At 41.5% G+C, this 17,806-nt stretch overlaps 1 protein-coding gene and 1 pseudogene across 5 annotated transcripts in view; one reads left to right on the top strand and one right to left on the bottom strand.

Annotated features, from left to right (window-relative positions):
- Window positions 1-17,806, top strand: part of ACACA (acetyl-CoA carboxylase alpha) — a 338,866-nt gene that overhangs the window by 255,702 nt on the left and 65,358 nt on the right. For all 5 annotated transcript variants that reach the window (XM_033183814.1, XM_033183815.1, XM_033183813.1 and 2 more), the window contains 4 exons: window positions 4,124-4,393; window positions 10,683-10,780; window positions 15,544-15,664; window positions 16,993-17,103. In XM_033183814.1, the coding sequence (XP_033039705.1) occupies window positions 4,124-4,393; window positions 10,683-10,780; window positions 15,544-15,664; window positions 16,993-17,103 (600 nt within the window). The remainder of the gene's footprint in view (window positions 1-4,123; window positions 4,394-10,682; window positions 10,781-15,543; window positions 15,665-16,992; window positions 17,104-17,806) is intronic.
- Window positions 2,987-3,566, bottom strand: LOC117067365 (annotated as a pseudogene).

The following is a 17,806-nucleotide window of genomic DNA, read 5'->3' as shown; positions in this document are numbered from 1 at the left end:
AGCCCAGGAGGCCAAGGCTGCAGTGAGCTGTATTTGCGCCACTGCACTCCAGCCTGGGTGACAGAGCAAGACCCTGTCTTAAAAAAAAAAAAAAAATGGAAAAATAAAAAGACTCTGGAACTAGCAAGCATTATTACTCCCTTACTATGTGTAGTGTTCCTGGGAAGCACTAGAGGAGATGATAAAATTGTTCAAGATGGTAAGCCAAGAGCAATCCTAGGCAGCCTATGATTAGTTATCAGAAGAATTCTCAGGCTAGGCAAGGCGGCTCATGCCTGTAATCCCAGTAATTTGGGAGGCCGAGGCAGGACGGTGGCTTGAGGCCAGGAGTTCGAGACCAGCCTGCAACATGGTGAAATCCTGTCTCTACAAAAAAAATGCAAAAATTGGCCGAGTATGATGGCACTTGCCTGTAGTCCCAGTTATTTGGGAGGCTGAGGTGGGAGGATTGCCTTGAGCCCAGGAGTTGGAGGTTGCAAGTGAGCCAAGATTGCACCACTACACTCCCACCTGGGTGACAGAGCGAGACTCTGTCTCAAAAAAATATTCTCTACACAGAGGTCTTAGTAGGAGATCAGAAAAGAGAGGAATTACTTTAGGCCGGGAGAAGCTTTACTGAGGAAATGGAATTTGGATGAACCTTTTGGAATGGGTAAGATTTGGACAGAGTAAAGGGAGAGGAGAGAGAAAGACAAAGTTTTTTATGTAGAAGTTAATATAGTAGATTTCTGCTTTTAATAGTGTGTTGATCAAACCCATGGCTATTATTTTCTTAATTTCACATGTGGGGACATTGAAACTCAGTAAAATTAAATTAATTTTCTTAAGATCACACAGTTAGTTCATATAAGTGATAGCACCTGGATTTGGATCTAAGTTTGTTGGACTCCAAAGCCCATGTTCACCTTTATATGCCCTATCCTTTGATTAGCAGTGAAATCTAAATTTTAATGTAAATTGAATAATAAATACTTTCTTAGATGTTTGTCCATCATGCTACCTCAGAACTGAATGTCTTCCAATCAGGAATCTTGCTGCACTGAGACTGGAATAACACTCTCTATTCTGTAATGGTACTTTTTAAGACAGGAGGAGGGGTCGGTCGATGAGCAACACTCTTTGGAAAGACATTGATAAAGAGTATTGTGTTCTTGGTGCTGCTGTGTTGACACCTAATTAGAAGTCAATATTGCAAGCATAATGACCTAGCCAACTGCTGAACTCACTGCCCAAGTGACACAGTTAGAGTCCCCAGGTAGTAATGAAAGATAAGAGTATTATTTGCCTGCCCAGTGCCACATGGTCACAATGTTTACATTAGCACACAAATGCTGAAGTAGATTCTTCAGGGCTTGTATCTAATCTGCTTCTGGCCTATGTGGCTAAGGTTAATATATCATAAAATTTGGTGTAAAATCCAATCTTTCTAACTACAAATGCATTTAGAGGAAAATTGACAGGAAATAGCTTTTCCTTCCTGAAAAACAAAAGATTTGGGGTTAGGGGGGCATGTGCGAAGGCAGATAAAATATTTCTGCTCGTACAGGGATTATATTAACTAGCTTCTTAGAAACTATAACCAAAATTATCCTGAAATTTGAATGTTTGCTGTGCTATTTTTTGAATGATCTATTTTTCCTTTCTTTCTCTGTCTTTAATGAGTAGATGGAGTAATACCTTATCTCAGAAAGTGATTGGATTTTTTCCTGTGTGTTATATCCATTTTGATTTGTATTTGGCCAATGGTATGATATATTAAATAGCTTATATTTATCTGTGGGTGTTTCATATATGTATTTCCTAATGCTGAGAATCACAAATAGCTGTGTAGAATGCTTCAACCAGCCTGATTACAGTGGGTGTGCAATTGGATTGAGGAATGTGTACTCAGAGCTTATGATCACTGGCTCAGTTGAGTCTGGGTGATGCATGTGGCTTTCCAGGGATGCTGCTATTTACATCTGTTAATGGCCCTTCTTGATGGCCAGCTCCCCAATGAGGTGATATGCAGCAGCCTGGGGATGAGGGACCAAGGCTGCAGATGTGGCTGGGCTCCATTAGGCAGAACCAGGGATGCTCATCTGGTAGGTAGGCTTTGTGTTTGGTGGCGAGTGGTGGGGGCAAGGAGGGGGGCGAGAGACAGAAAGAAAGGGGGAAAAAAGAATGGAAAACATTACTTATCCAGGTATAGGGGAAACAGACAGGCAGACATGAAAAACTACAACTGTAACTAGAGTATGAGTGAATACAATAGAATAGAAAAGAAATGGAACTAGCAAATATACAAGTAGAAGGATTGACTAGTTCTCATATCGAAGGGGATTAAAACAGGAGAGGGCTATGAGAATTTGGGAAGAGACATGTCACCTCTGCCTTTTAAGTCAATATCATTTATTTATGTCGCTGGCCATATGCTGCTGAACAGAGAGCAGAGATTTACATATAGTGCATCAAGAGATTAGTTCTTTCCATCCTTTGGTTTTCTGGTGCTGGGAGAAAGCAAGAAATGCTCACAAGGATGCAATGTTGAGCATTAGTAAATTCTTGCAGAAATGGAACGTACCTGAAACAAACCAGTAAGGAGTGTTTCTGTTATTCCTATCAAATGCTAGAGGACAGTACAAGGAGCCTGGATCATGAAAAAGTGTACAGTCCATGAGAAGTGATTCTTTTTCTGCTTCCTTGTGTGTTGAAGATTTCTTGGAACAAATGTCACAAAAGATGGAGATAGTGTCTGTGTTAGTCCATTTGTGTTGCTATAAAGGAATACCTGTGGCTGGATAATTTATCAAGAAAAGAGGTTAATTTGGCTCATGGTTCTGCAGGCTCTATAAGCATGGCAACTGCATCTGTTGGGCTTCTGGTAAGGGTCTCAGGAAGCTTATGATCTTGGAGGAAGGTGAAGGGGGACCCAGCCATTACATGGTGAGAGAGGGAGCAAGAGAGAGGTGGGGGGCAAGGTGCCACACTCTTTTTTTTTTTTTTGCACTGTGACATTCTTGAGTTAATTTGAGTCACCCCTGGGTGAGAGGGCCCTGCACCTAGAAGAAGGTGTTGGGCCTCTTGGTGGTGAAGTATGGCTTATGCTAACCATGCAGGACCCCGTGGGGCAGTGGGAACTTGATCTCGGAGTCATGGAACTGTTTGACCACCAGCTGGAAGCACTTGCTGACTGCAGTCTCCACCTTCATGATCTGGGTGGAGTGGGCCTGTGTGTGATGCCAGGTGCCCATGTCTCACGAGCACTGGATGACAGCACCCATGGTGGTCAAGTCCTGGCATCCAGTACATGTTGTGGGTGCTGCTACAGGAGTCGTAGTGCAGCTAGATGCCAGATTTCTTCACCTGCAGGGGGAATTTCTCAAACACCTACCTACAGTAGACAGTTTTCCCTGAAGACTTCTTATCTTCTTTTGCTGAGATACCAAGTACCAGAGGCGGGACTTGGCAATGACATGATTAGGTGCAAAGATTCACATACCACAGAAGGGCAGCATGTGGCATTTGGGGGTGGGCAGGCAGCAACCCACCACCTTGTACTCTCATAGTGTGCCCAAGGCATTCATAGCACTCTCTACATGCTTGCTTTCACCCGCAAAAGGCCACATTCTTTCAAATAGCCAGATATAGCATGAACTCAGATCAGAGGGGAACACCAAGCCATTCATGAGGGATCCACCCCATGACCCAAACACCTCACACCAGGCCCCATTTCTAACGTTAGGGATCATATCTCAACATGAGATTTAGAGAGGACAGACATCCAAACCATATCAGTGTCTTAGTATATACGGCAGTAAAATGAGAAATTAATCAACAGTGCCATGGCATTCTTCCACATGTGTCCTGAGTGCATTTAGATTTTGGCTTTTCTGCCTTCTTTAAGCAGGCCCAAAGAAGGAATTGAGACAGTTTTGAAATACACAGTAGATCAGCTGTTCTCAGCATAATCTAGCAGCATATTAGAATGTCTTTTTAGTTTCCCACAGGGAGTTTGGCTCTTTAGCAATGTGTATCTTTACATAATGGCTGTGCCTAGGTATACTCTGATACCTTCAAGGAACCTGGAAAAAATTCTGCATGTAAAAAACTTCTGTTCATTCGTTTGTTTATGCCTTTCCAGATTGGCATGGTAGCTTGGAAAATGACCTTTAAAAGTCCTGAATATCCAGAAGGCCGAGATATCATTGTTATTGGCAATGACATCACATACCGAATTGGGTCCTTTGGGCCTCAAGAGGATTGGTTATTTCTCAGAGCTTCTGAACTTGCCAGGGCAGAAGGTATTCCACGCATCTATGTATCAGCCAACAGTGGAGCAAGAATCGGACTGGCAGAAGAAATTCGTCATATGTTTCATGTGGCCTGGGTAGATCCTGAGGATCCTTACAAGGTATACACTAAGAACATATAATACTTCAAAGTGCTATATGGTTATGCTACATGTATGGATAGGTGGGGGAAAGGTAGAGGTTTAAGTTCAAAAATCACCACTTATGGTAAAAATTAAATATAAACAAAATTATTTATGAAATTTCCTTAAGACACCATATTAGAGACAAATTATTTCTCAATATGTTCACCTGGTTTTTCTTCCAACTGTAAAACAGGTTGCTGTTTCTTTGGTTGACCACTAGATGAAATAGTAGGTATGCATTTAGTGTGAGACATGCTAAACCAAAAATATCTATCTTTAAACTATTTCATTGTGGCTTCCAGGATTTATAGTCAATCATCAACAAAATCCCTTACCTCCTCATCTTCTACTCCAACCTCCTTGTTCACCTTGAGATCTGTCTCTCCTCTAAAGATACTGCTTCCCCTGTAGCCCTCTGGAGTACTGACTGATTTCTGTCTTTCTTTTATACCACTGAGCCTGGAAGGAGAATATTGTCCTCCTTGACCCTCCTTGCTGCTTCCGGACACCTCTCCCTTCTCTCTGAAGAAATCCCATCTTTGAATCTCATGTCATCAGACTGTGCCATACCCTCACTGCTCCTTGTGTTTCCTGATCCTTTGGTCACTCCCTCTCATTCTTTGCATCTTTTAGTTCCTGGCATATTGTCACTCTGTCCATTACTACTAGTCATGTGATAATTCTTGGTGATTGCTATATCCACATAGATGATCCTTCCCATAATCTGGCTTCTTGGATCCTTGACTCCTTTTCTTCTAATGGTTCTATCCTATACCCTAGCCCAGCCTCTCATTCCCCATAATCTCAATTTCAAGTATCTCTTTCTTTGCCACCTCCTCCATCCTCTTTCCTGCTCTCTCTCTCTAGTCCGACAATCCTTTGAAATCATCAGGACCATTGAGTTGAACTCACCTGTTGATCCTCCCACCTTTCTTCTGTTCTTCACTCCCTCTTTACACCTCATTTCATTCCTATCTAGCTTAAACTCCAGGGTTAACTCCTTGATTAAGCATTATAATCACCATCTTTTTTACACCTTCAACTTTCTCTCTCAACTTGCTTCAACTTGCTTCTCTCTTTGCCTACTCTGTGCCTTTACAGAAACCTTGTTTAAATCCAACTCTCTCCGTTCTGCTCCCATGCCTGCACCTGCCCAGCTCAACTTTGATGGAGGAAAAAAACAGTTCTGTTGACTGATCTTACTTTAAATTCAAGCTTACCAACCTCCTGGATGACAGTTCACATCTCTCCCCTCAAACCTCTAACATCTACTTCCCTCTCCCTACTCTTAGCTGATATTGTCAGACCTTGCTTCCCAATATTCAAGAAAAGAGAAACAATGAGAAGAGAGCTTCTACAAGCTCCCATGTACCTGCATCCGTTGTGCCCGTACTCTTCACCTTCTCTTCTACACTTTGAATGAACAGTTCCTACTTCTGTCTAAAGCCAATCCCTCCTCTTGTACACTTGATCTCCTTTCTTGCCAACTTAAGTGTATGATTAACACTTCTCCCTGCTCTTTCATGCATCAGCACTTTTTCCCTCTGTACTGTATCAGCTCTTGTAGCATACAAACACCCCTCCAGTCACTATCCCTCCCTTCCTTCCTTTTATAGGAAAATGTTTTTAAAAGAGTTGTTTGTTCTTGCCGTCTCCAGATGTTCTTCTCCCATTCCCTGTTGAACCCATTGCAGTTGAGCTTGCACCCTTATCATTCCACTGTAGCTGCTTTTGGTCAGGGTCACCAGTATTCCATATTACTGAATTCTATGGTGAATTCTCAGTCGTCACCTTAATTATTTGACAATAGCATTAGCATTTGACACAGTCATTCCGTCATCCTTGAAGTACTTTCTTCTGTTGGCTTCCAAGAGCCCAAAGTCTCCTTTTTATCTTCCTGCATTTCTGGCTCCTCTTTCTCAGTTTCCTTTGCTGCCTTTCACATCTTTAAATATAAGAGTATTTCAGGAGATGATGGAAATACTCTATATTCTGACTGTGGTGGTGGCTACTTAAGTACATACATTTGTCATAACTTATCACATTGTAACACTTAAAACTGATGAATTTTGTTGCATGTAAATTATACTTCAATGAAGTTCACAGAACAACTTTATTAAAATATGAAAATTGATCCAATACAGGGGGTTTTGTGGGGCTGATGAAAATATTCTGGAATTAGTGGTAATGGTTGCACAACATCTGAATATACTAAAATTTACTGAGTTATACATTTCAAAATGGTGAATTTTGGCTGGATGCAGTGGCTTACGTCTGTAACGCAGCATTTTGGGAGGCCGAGGCAGGCAGATCACTTGAGGCCAGGAGTTCAAGATCAGCCTCGCCAGCATAGCAAAATACCATCTCTACTAAAATATAAAAAATTAGCTGGTCATGGTAGCACACGTCTGTAATCCCCACTTTTCAGGAGGCAGAGAGGCATGAGAATTGCTTGAATGTAGGAGGCAGAGGTTGCAGTGAGCCAGGATCATGCCATTGCACTCAGCCTGGGTGACAGAGTGAGACTCAGAAAAACCTTTAAAAACCAAAATGTTGAATTTTATGTTATATTAATTTTATCTCTTTTTTTTTTAAGAGACAGGGTCCTGCTCTGTCACTCAGGCTGGAGTGCAGTGGCACATTCATAGCCTACTGCGTCTTCCAACTCCTGGGCTCAAGTGATCCTCTCACCTCCACCTCCCAAGTAGCTGGGACTACAGGCGCACACCACCACACCCAGCTAATTTTTTTATTTTTCATAAAGACAAGGTTTTGCTATGTTGCCCAGACTTGTCTCAGACTCCTGGCCTCAAGTGATCCTCCCACCTCGGCCTCCCCAAATGCTGAGATTGTAGGCATTAGCCACTGTGCCTGGCCAGTTTTTTAAATTATAAAAAAAATGTGAATGGAGACATGTCAGGAGCACAGAGGCTGCAGCGGGACCAAGAAGTTCTGGACTCCTCATTCTCAACCCCACTAGTTCTCAATGCCCTCTCACCTGGTGGTTTGGCAAGACAGCCATTATAGAAAGTAGGGTAGAAGGAAAAAAGTGATTCAAGGGCTTAGTCCCTGGACTACTCTTTTTCTTATTTACCTTCCCTTGGTGACCTCATCCTCTCTTTTTGTTTTGTTTTGTTTTTTTGAGATAGGGTCTCACTCTGTTGCCCAGGCTGGAGTGCAGTGGTGCGATTACAGCTCACTGCAACCTCCACCTCCTGGGTTGAAGCAATTTTCCAGCCTCAACCTCCTGAGTAACTGGGACTACAGCCATGCACCAGCAAGCTCGGCTAATTTTTTGTTTTTTGTAGAGACGGGGTTTCGCCCTGTTGCCCAGGTTGGTCTCAAATTCCTGAGCTCAAAGTAATCCGCCCGTCTTGGCCTCCCAAAGTGCAGGAATTAGAGGTGTGAGCCACCGCACCCAGCCTCATCCAGTCTTTTAAAGCTTTAAGTTTCATGTACAAGCTGATAAACGTCCAAATTTATATCTTACCCCTGAACACAAGATTCATATATCCACACTCAACATCTCCACTTACATCTGTCTAAATGTCTGCCTAAATGGTAGCTTCTAATCTTCCTTTAATGTGTTCTTCCCACAGTCTTCTCTGTCTCAACAGATGGTACCTCTATTGTTTCATTTGTTCAAGTGAAAGACCTTGGAGTTATTCTTGACTTCTGTCTTTCTTACACACCCCACATTCACTTCCACACCCCATTCATCCATCTAAACAGTAAATCATGTTTACATCCCTACCTTAAAATATATCCAGAATCTGAGTACTTTTTTTTTTTTTTGAGACGGAGTCTCGCTCTGTCGCCCAGGCTGGAGTGCAGTGGCCGGATCTCAGCTCACTGCAAGCTCCGCCTCCCAGGTTTACGCCATTCTCCTGCCTCAGCCTCCCGAGTAGCTGGGACTACAGGCGCCCGCCACTACGCCCGGCTAGTTTTTTGTATTTTTTTTTAGTAGAGACGGGGTTTCACCGTGTTAGCCAGGATGGTCTCGATCTCCTGACCTCGTGATCCGCCCGTCTCGGCCTCCCACAGTGCTGGGAGAATCTGAGTACTTCTATCCAATTCCACTGCTACTTACTAACAGTAGCAGTAGTCTAACTCTTCTTACCTCCATATTGCAGTACCCTCCTAATTGGTCTTCCTGCCTCTGGCCTTGCTCCCAGTCCCACCCAGGTCTGTTCTCAACAGAATGTAGAATGAGGCCATGTGTGGTGGCTCATGCTCATGCCTGTAATCCCAGCACTTTGGGAGGCTGAGGCAGACGGATCAACTTGAGGTCAAGAGTTCAAGAACAGCCTGGCCAACGTGATGAAACCCTCTCTCTACTAAAAATATAAAAATTAGCTGAGCATTGTGATGGGTGCCTATAATCCCAACTACTTGGGAGACTGAGGTGGGAGAGTTGCTTTAGCCCAGGAGACAGAGGTTGCAGTAAGTCAAGATCACACCACTGCACTCCTGCCTGGGTGACAGAAGGAGACTCTGCTCAAAAACAAAAGACAAACAAACAAACAAAAAAACCAGGTAGAATGATCCAGTTAAAATATAAATCAGATCACAAAATTTTTCTCTGCTTAAAACCTTTTAATAGCTTCCCAATTCATTCAAGTAAAAGCCAAAGATCCTATAGTTGCCTACAAGGCCTTACATACATTGGCTTTCCAGCACCACTCTGCCCTCATTTCTTGCTACAGCCTCCCCCAACCATTCCACACATTGGCTCTACCCGACTCTGCTTTCTTAAACCTGCAAAGTACATCATGCCTCAGTGCATTTGTACTTGCTGTTGCTTCTACCTCGAATGCTTTTTCCTCAGATATCCTCATGTCTCATAGCCTCAGCTCATTTAGGTCTTTACTCAAATGACACTTTTCAATGAGACTTTCCTTGGTTATTTTTTCTAAAAGTTGGACTGTCTACCTTCTCTTTCATTTTTTTTTTTGGTTAAACATTATTCCCATTAACATTATACATTTTATTTATTTTGTGTATTTTGCTGGCTTTCCCAGTAGGAGGTATGTTTCATAAGGGTAGGAATTCTTGTCTATTTTTGTTAATTCCTGTTTTTCCAGTGCCTAGAATAGTACCTTCTACATAATAGGCACTCAATAAATGTGTACTGACTGACGTACTAATGACACTCAGTGCTATCAAGCATTCTCAACACAAATCATGCAAGACCAATTGCAGATTTATGTCTTTTCCATGTTGTGCTCACTGTGGGACATACATTTATCGAGTTAAATGGTGGGCATAATTTCTCATAGTATTTAAAATGCTTCCCTGTGTTTACTTATTTTTTTGACTGAGTGACTAATTCACTTAAGTTAAACACATACACCATGTAACTCTATTTTGTATGTGGATGTGTGTGTAGATACATATAAATCAATTATAAAATGTTAGTATAATTGTTTACATGTAAATGGGCATTAGGAGTTGTTTATTGAAGAAACAAAAGATCTGAGTTCAGTGTTCACTATTAGCACTGTATAGACTTCTGATTTTAATATCGAATCTCCTAGATTTGCAGTTCTCTGTTATCCCTTGCTTGTATTTATTTTGATGATCCTGTGGATTTGAGAGAGTGAAAAACAGTAATTCACACAATTCTTTAATTTCATGTTGATATCTTTAATAGAGATGTCACTAAAGATCAGAAAATGACCCTTTAACCCTGTTGAAAATGAAATGAGGCTGGGCATGGTGGCTCACACCTGTAATCCCAGCACTTTGGGAGGCCGAGGTGGGCGGATCACGAGGTCAGGAGATGGAGACCATCCTGGCTAACATGGCGAAACCCCGTCTCTACTAAAAATACAAAAACTTAGCCAGGCAAGGTGGCGGGTTCCTGTAGTCCCAGCTACTCGGGAGGCTGAGGAAGGAGAATGGCGTGAACCCAGGAGGCGGAGCTTGCAGTGAGCCGAGATCGCGCCACTGCAGTCCAGCCTGGGTGACAGAGCGAGACTCCGTCTCAAAAAAAAAAAAAGAGAAAATGAAATGAATGGAATATACTTAGAATTGCAGCTATAAGGTATCTTGTCTCAAGGACAGTTAGTGACTGAAAAAATAGGCACTTCCATCTTTCAAAGAAAGACTGTCTGTGCTGGTATTCTATTAGACAGTAAACCTAAGAAGTGATGTAGCAATTTAAAGCTAGCTGTGGAACAAGCTTCATTATGTACGCTTTGCTGTATCTTCTGGTTATATGACAATGGCAAATAATGAGTTAAAAACTATTTGTGCTTCACAGGGATACAGGTATTTATATCTGACCCCTCAAGATTATAAGAGAGTCAGTGCTCTCAACTCTGTCCATTGTGAACATGTGGAGGATGAAGGAGAATCCAGGTAGGTATATATGTATTGGAATAATTTGGTCATGACTAAAGAAAGGAGAACATGGTATTTTCTTCCTTATTGTACGGCTGTTCATAACCTTGAAGAACACTGAAGATAACATAATCTAGATGTCTTAGGTTTATATCCAGCTCTACCACTTATTAGCTGAAGAACCTTGTTACTGATTGAAGTTTTTACATTTATAATACTTAAGTCATTTTAGAAAAACTGAAACATGTAAACAATTATGAAGAAAAAAATAAAAATTAGCCACAATCCTATGGAACTTCAGGCCACAATTATGAATTTATGTTATACTCTTGCTGTCTTTTCTGTAGACTTACCTTTTTTCTATGTGATTGAGATTATAACAAGAATTTCTTTTGGCTGGGCACGGTGGCTCAAGCCTGTAATCCCAGCACTTTGGGCGGCCGAGACGGGCGGATCACGAGGTCAGGAGATCGAGACCATCCTGGCTAACACGGTGAAACCCCGTCTCTACTAAAAATACAAAAATCTAGCCGGGCAAGGTGGTGGGCACCTGTAGTCCCAGCTACTCGGGAGGCTGAGGCAGGAGAATGGCGTGAACCCAGGAGGCAGAGCTTGCAGTGAGCTGAGATCCGGCCACTGCACTCCAGCCTGGGCGACAGAGCGAGACTCTGTCTCAAAAAAAAAAAAAAAAAAGAATTTCTTTTATAATTTATCCTTTTCACTAAAAACTATTTTTGGGAAAATTTCATGTATTCTTAAAACATTATTTAAGAATATGATGCTTAATGGCTACATAGTATTTTATTATAATAAATATATTTGAACATTCAGACTAGTTCTAATTTTTCACATCCCTGGGCTGAACCCCCTTAAGGGACATTTATATAAGTTTCACATAAACTTTTAGGAATTAAAAGCTCTGATCATCCCTTTTTGCTTGATTTCTAGAAGTGAAATTACAGGTCAAAAAGTCCATTTTAAAGGGTTTTAAAAATAATTTTAAATTGCCTTCCCAAGATTTGCATTCCTGTCAGCAGTATAGAATAGGATTTGTTTCCCTCTTTAATTTTTCTTCACCCCTGCCAACATTGATTATTGTCAACTAATAAAACGGAATAAAAACGGCAATTGTTATTTTAACTTGTATTTTTGACTCCCAGTGAAGTTGAACATTTTCATATAATCTATCTGCAAGATTTTTAAGAATGTTAATTGCTCGGCCAGGCATGGAGTTTCACGCCTGTAATCCCAGCACTTTGGGAGGCCGAGGCAGGCAGATCGCCTGAGGTCAGGAGTGCGAGACCAGCTTGGCCAACATGGAGAAACCTTATCTCTACTAAAAATACACAGATTAGCCAGGCCTGGTGATGCATGCCTGTAGTCCCAGCTACTTGGGAGGCTGAGGCAGAAGAATTGCTTGAACCCAGGATGTGGAGGTTGCAGTGAGCTGAGATACACCACTGCACTCCAACCTGGGTGACAGAGCAAGACTCCATCTCAAAAAAAAAAAAAAAAAAAAGTTCATTGCCCTAATACTAGTTACTGAAAATTTATTGTTTTGTGTTTTTTTGTTCTGTCTACTCTTGGGCTAATACCACACTATTTAAACTATTCTAGTGGGACAAATTTTCTCACATTTAAAATTTTTCCTCAAGTATTATTGGCTACTTTTGCTTTTTTTAATGCAGAGGGTTTTTGTTTTTTGTTTTTAGAGACAGGGTTTCACTCTGTTGCCCAGGCTGGGATGCAGTGGTGTGATCATAGGTCACTGAACCCTCAAACTCCTGAGCTTAAGAGATTGTCCCATGTCAGCCTCCCAAGTAACTAGGACTATAGACAGGCGCCGTCATGCCCAGCTAATTTTTTTTTTTTGAGATAGACTATTGCTACGTTCCCCAGGCTGGTCTCGAACTCCTGACCTCAATCTTCCTACCTCAACCTCTCAAGTAGCTGGGATTACAGGTGCAAGCCACTGTGTTTGGCTAGAGGCTCATGTTTTTCTAATTCCAAAAAAGTTTTCATAATGATTTTGATTCAGATTGCATTGAGTTTACACATTAATTTAAGAACTGACGTCTTTGGCCGGGCGCGGTGGCTCAAGCCTGTAATCCCAGCACTTTGGGAGGCCGAGACGGGCGGATCACGAGGTCAGGAGATCGAGACCATCCTGGCTAATACGGTGAAACCCCGTCTCTACTAAAAAATACAAAAAACTAGCCGGGCGACGAGGCGGGCGCCTGTAGTCCCAGCTACTCGGGAGGCTGAGGCAGGAGAATGGCGTAAACCCGGGAGGTGGAGCTTGCAGTGAGCTGAGAACCGGCCACTGCACTCCAGCCTGGGCGGCAGAGCAAGACTCCGTCTCAGAAAAAAAAAAAAAAAAAAAAGAACTGACGTCTTCATAATACTAACTTTCCCCAAAAAGAAACATGGAATGTTTTTCCATTTATATGAGTGGTTTTTTTGTTTTGTTTTGTTTTTACGTTTTGTAGTTTTCTTCATATAGGTTTTGCCAGAGGTTCCCAAACTTTCTTGGTTCATCGCATCCTTAGTGTCTCAGTAATTTTTTCATAGCACCCCTAGACTATAAGATACACTTAATATTTCTGCTTATTAGGTAGTTAAACAATAAGTATTTGTGTCCTAATAACTTAATAATCATTTGAAAAAATTATATACATAAATTGAAAAAATTTATTCTTAAATAATTACAGTTACTTACTAATGAGATATTTGTGTCTGCATAACATCTCAAACCTTGGAATCAGCTTGGATATAGCCACCCACATTTCTTGTTCTTCACTGAGTTTTCACAGAAACTTCAAAAATCTAGCTTTGCAAAGACAGGACATTTTCAACAGGAATGTAGCACCTTTTTTTCACTATTCTAACAAACTGTGAACTACTCTGAACTATCTAAAGCTAGTAGTTCACATAGGGTCACAGATATCACATATAATAGTGCTTCTCCCAAAAATTTAAAATATCTTGTAATGCTTCTGGGAGTTCATCATGGTGCCTTGGGGCACAATATGGTTATGGTGAGATTCTGCCAATTTCTTCATACTTATTTCTAAATAGTTTGCATTTTTTCTTGCTACTCTGAATGGGATTTTTCCCCTATGATATTTTTTAACTCTTCATTTCTGGAGTCTATGAATATTGAGTTTGTTACAGGCAAATCTGGCTGGGTCCTTGAATGTTTACGACTATATGGACCTTATACGAACAGGCACACACACACATATACGATTAATGTAGTTAATTAACCCCCTTAAGGGACAGTAGCTTCATTTCTGACATAACTTTAGGACAGAGTCTAGATACAGAACAAAAGGAAGAACTGGGAAATTATTGGATATTAGGAGAGGCTAAAAATAGAAAGACAGCAGAATCTGGGAAGCAGAGATGCAAAGTCACAGACCAACAGCAAGGGCAAAGAAAAAGAATTGATGGAGGGCTGGAAATGAAGAAGGGAGCAGGAAAATATGGGGCCAGGAGGAAGTATTTTAAGAGCCACTATGGGGTACTTATTTATTATTTCAATTTATAAAACTATGCCCACTGCCAAGCCTTCTGGGTATAGGTGGAACAATAAATAATATATGCCCATCTCTACTTTCAACTTTGTATTTTTCCTTTCTTTTATTAGTTACATTCCCCATCTCCCATTTCCCATTATCAGCTATCACTCCTAATCCCCTGCCAGGAAGACAGATGAGTGACTCCCACTAGATCCACAGGATGCTTTCTGGACAACTTGGTCAGCATTTCACTTCTACACACATTCCACCTGCCCCTCCAGAGGACATATCCAGGGACCCTTGTGTATATACTTGATATTTATGAAGGAGCAGAAATGGGAGTTCAGTATTTTGACCTTCGCTTCATCCCATCTTAGAAGAGGATTTTTAACTTGAGGAACTAAGCTGAGCATTCATTCTCCCTACCGCTCTGTTTGGATATTCTCTTCCTATGTAAAATTGTCTAAAATTGTTCATATGATGCCTGTTGCTCATTATAGAGATATACATTGACCTTGCTTTTAAAAAACTTGTTCTAGAAAATAAGCGAGGGCATCTTAAATCTGAGGGCCATCTATAACGTCAAACCTTCTCCTTGTTTGCTTTAGTTTAACTTTCTTGTCAACTCTTAGAGGTAGATATTATTATTCCCATTTTGTAGAAGTTATTATTATCTTTAGAGTCACACTCCTGCATGTATCAGAGCAAGGATTTAAATCTCTGCTTGGCTGGGCGTGGTGGCTCACGCCTATAATCCCAGCACTTTGGGAGGCTGAGGCGGGCAGATCATGAGGTCAAGAGATTGAGACCATCCTGGCCGACATGGTGAAACCCCGTCTCTACTAAAAATACAAAAATTAGCTGGGCATGGTGGCACGCACCTGTATTCCCAGCTACTCGGGAGGCTGAGGCAGGAGAATTGCTTGAATCCGGGAGGCGGAGATTGCAGTGAGCCGAGATCATGCCACTGCCCTCCAGCCTGCCAATAGAGCGAGACTCCGTCTCAAAAAAAAAAAAAGTCTATCTGCTTAATTCCAGATTTTGCTCTTCCTATTAAGCCATATTGCTTCCAGGTAAAATAGGCCCAAGCTAAGAAGGAAATACATATAAATGAAGAGTATAAAAGGAAGCACATAAAGCCCTGGTATTAAATATAAGCTTTCAATGCACTTTTAGCGGACTTTTAATGGTGATTATTCTTTTAATGGCTTTTTGTTACTGTGTTTAACCTTCATAATTTGACATGGCCATATCCAATAGGTACAAGATAACAGATATTATTGGGAAAGAAGAGGGAATTGGACCTGAGAACCTTCGAGGTTCTGGAATGATTGCTGGAGAATCTTCATTGGCCTATAATGAGATCATTACCATCAGCCTGGTAAATCTTTCCAGAATGTGAAATTTTTGAAGAATTGGCTGTGTGGCTAGGTTTATTTTTTCTCTAATCACTGCTGTTCCATCCCAAATGAGAGCATTTCTTGAAGATTGTGTGTCTACAATTTTATTTTAATCACACATGATAATAGGAAGATAGGATAATACAAATAACTGAATTTTTCAAATAAACCCAGTACTTTGTTTTAGCTTTTAGTTTAACTTCTTTTTGTTTTCTTCCTTTCTTCTCTTTTTCTTTTTTTTTGAGACGGAGTCCCGCCCTGTCACCAGGCTGGAGTGCAATGGCGTGATCTCAGCTCACTGCAACCTCCGCCTCCCGCGTTCAAGCAATTTTCCTGCCTCAGCCTCCTGAGTAGCTGGAACTACAGGCATGTGCCACCATGCCCAGCTAATTTTTGTATTTTTAATAGAGACGGGGTTTCACCATGTTGGCCAGGATGGTCTCAATCTCTTGACCTCGTGATCTACCCGCCTCGGCTTCCAGAAGTGCTGGGATTACAGGTGTGCCACCACACCCAGCCGCTCTTTCTTTTTCCTAAGAGACAGGGTCTTACTCTATCACCCAAGCAAGAGTACAGTGGTGCAATCATAGCTCACTGCAGCCTCTACCCCCTGGGCTGAAGTGATCCTCCTACCTCAGCTTCCAGGTAGCTAGGACTACAGGCATGTGCCACCACCTCCAGCTAATTTTTAAATTTTTTGTAGTGATGGGGGTCTCGCTATTTTGCCCAAGTTGGTGTTTTTTTTTGAGACAGAGTCTCACTCTGTTGCCCAGGCTGGAGTGCAGTGGCGTGATCTCAGCTCACTGCAACCTCTACCTGCCCGGTTCAAGTGGTTTTCCTGCCTTGGCCTCCTGAGTAGCTGGGATTACAGGCACGTACCACGATGCCCAGATAATTTTTGTATTTTTACTAGAGACAGGGTTTCACCATGTTGGCCAGGCTGGTCTCAAACTCCTGACCTCAAGTAATTTGTCTGCCTCAGCCTTCCAAAGTGCCGGGATTACAGGTGTGAGCTTCCTCGCCCAGCCCCAAGATAGTCTTGAACTCCTGGGCTCAAGCGATGCGCCCACCTCAGACTCCCAAAGTGCTAGGATGATAGGCATGAGTCATTGCACGCAGCCTGAATTTTGCATCATTGTATTTTCTTTTCTTTGACCATGAAATTTTTTTGTGTGTGTTGTTATCAAACAGACTTCATAAAAAGCAATGTTTATTTCTGTTAATATGGATTTTACTTATCTATGCCTTAGTTCTTACAGCTTCAGAGAGGACATAAATATGTGACATGTAGAATTTATTATTTTTTAAGGTGACGTGCCGGGCCATTGGGATTGGGGCTTACCTTGTCCGGCTGGGACAAAGAACCATCCAAGTTGAGAATTCTCACTTAATTCTAACAGGAGCTGGAGCCCTCAACAAAGTAAGTTTTTAGGGTTTTGAAGAAGTTTACATAGCTGATTGAAGATTATTGTGTGAATTCTTAATTCAAGATCCTGATTGGAAGGAAGCAGTTCAATCCATGCCTTCCTCAGTCTATCTCTTCCCCCTCCCTCCATCTTTTCTGCCCATTGACTTGCTTGCCTTTTTATTCATTCATTCATTCATTTCATTTCTCAACTATTTTGAGTACTTACTGTTTTCTAGGCACTGTTCCAAGCCCTGTGTTTATGTTAGTGAACAAACCATATAAAACCGCTGCTCCAAAGCACTTACGTTTCAGTGTCATTGTGGAAAGACAGAATTAATTGAACGCTTCTGTTCTGTCCCTCCTCTCCTCTCTTTTTCTTAATCTATTAGTAAAAGATGTGAGGAGATCTGTACTCAGACATTGAGCTGTCTCTGATTCCAGCTGTGCTAGTTCCCATTTCAGACCTACGTTATGAATTAGGTACTGGCCTAGGTGTTGAGACTATCAAATTTTAATGATTTTGTGAAATCTATAAATACACCTCTCAATAAGGGCACTGATGGTGGTCTCTTGTATATAGAAGAAATATTTGGCAAATATTGAATGGGAAGATGGGTGAATGGATGCATGGATGGATTACTGGGAAAGAGTATGCATAAAGATTTATCTTCCCTTCCAAAGAAAGGTTTGTACTTTTAAAATCCAACTTTACAAG

This window comes from Trachypithecus francoisi, unplaced genomic scaffold (genome assembly GCF_009764315.1).
Source record: "Trachypithecus francoisi isolate TF-2019V2 unplaced genomic scaffold, Tfra_2.0 Lachesis_group20, whole genome shotgun sequence".
NCBI lineage: Eukaryota > Metazoa > Chordata > Mammalia > Primates > Cercopithecidae > Trachypithecus > Trachypithecus francoisi.
Note: the sequence above shows the minus strand (reverse complement) of the source record. Positions and strands in the feature narration are given on the sequence as shown.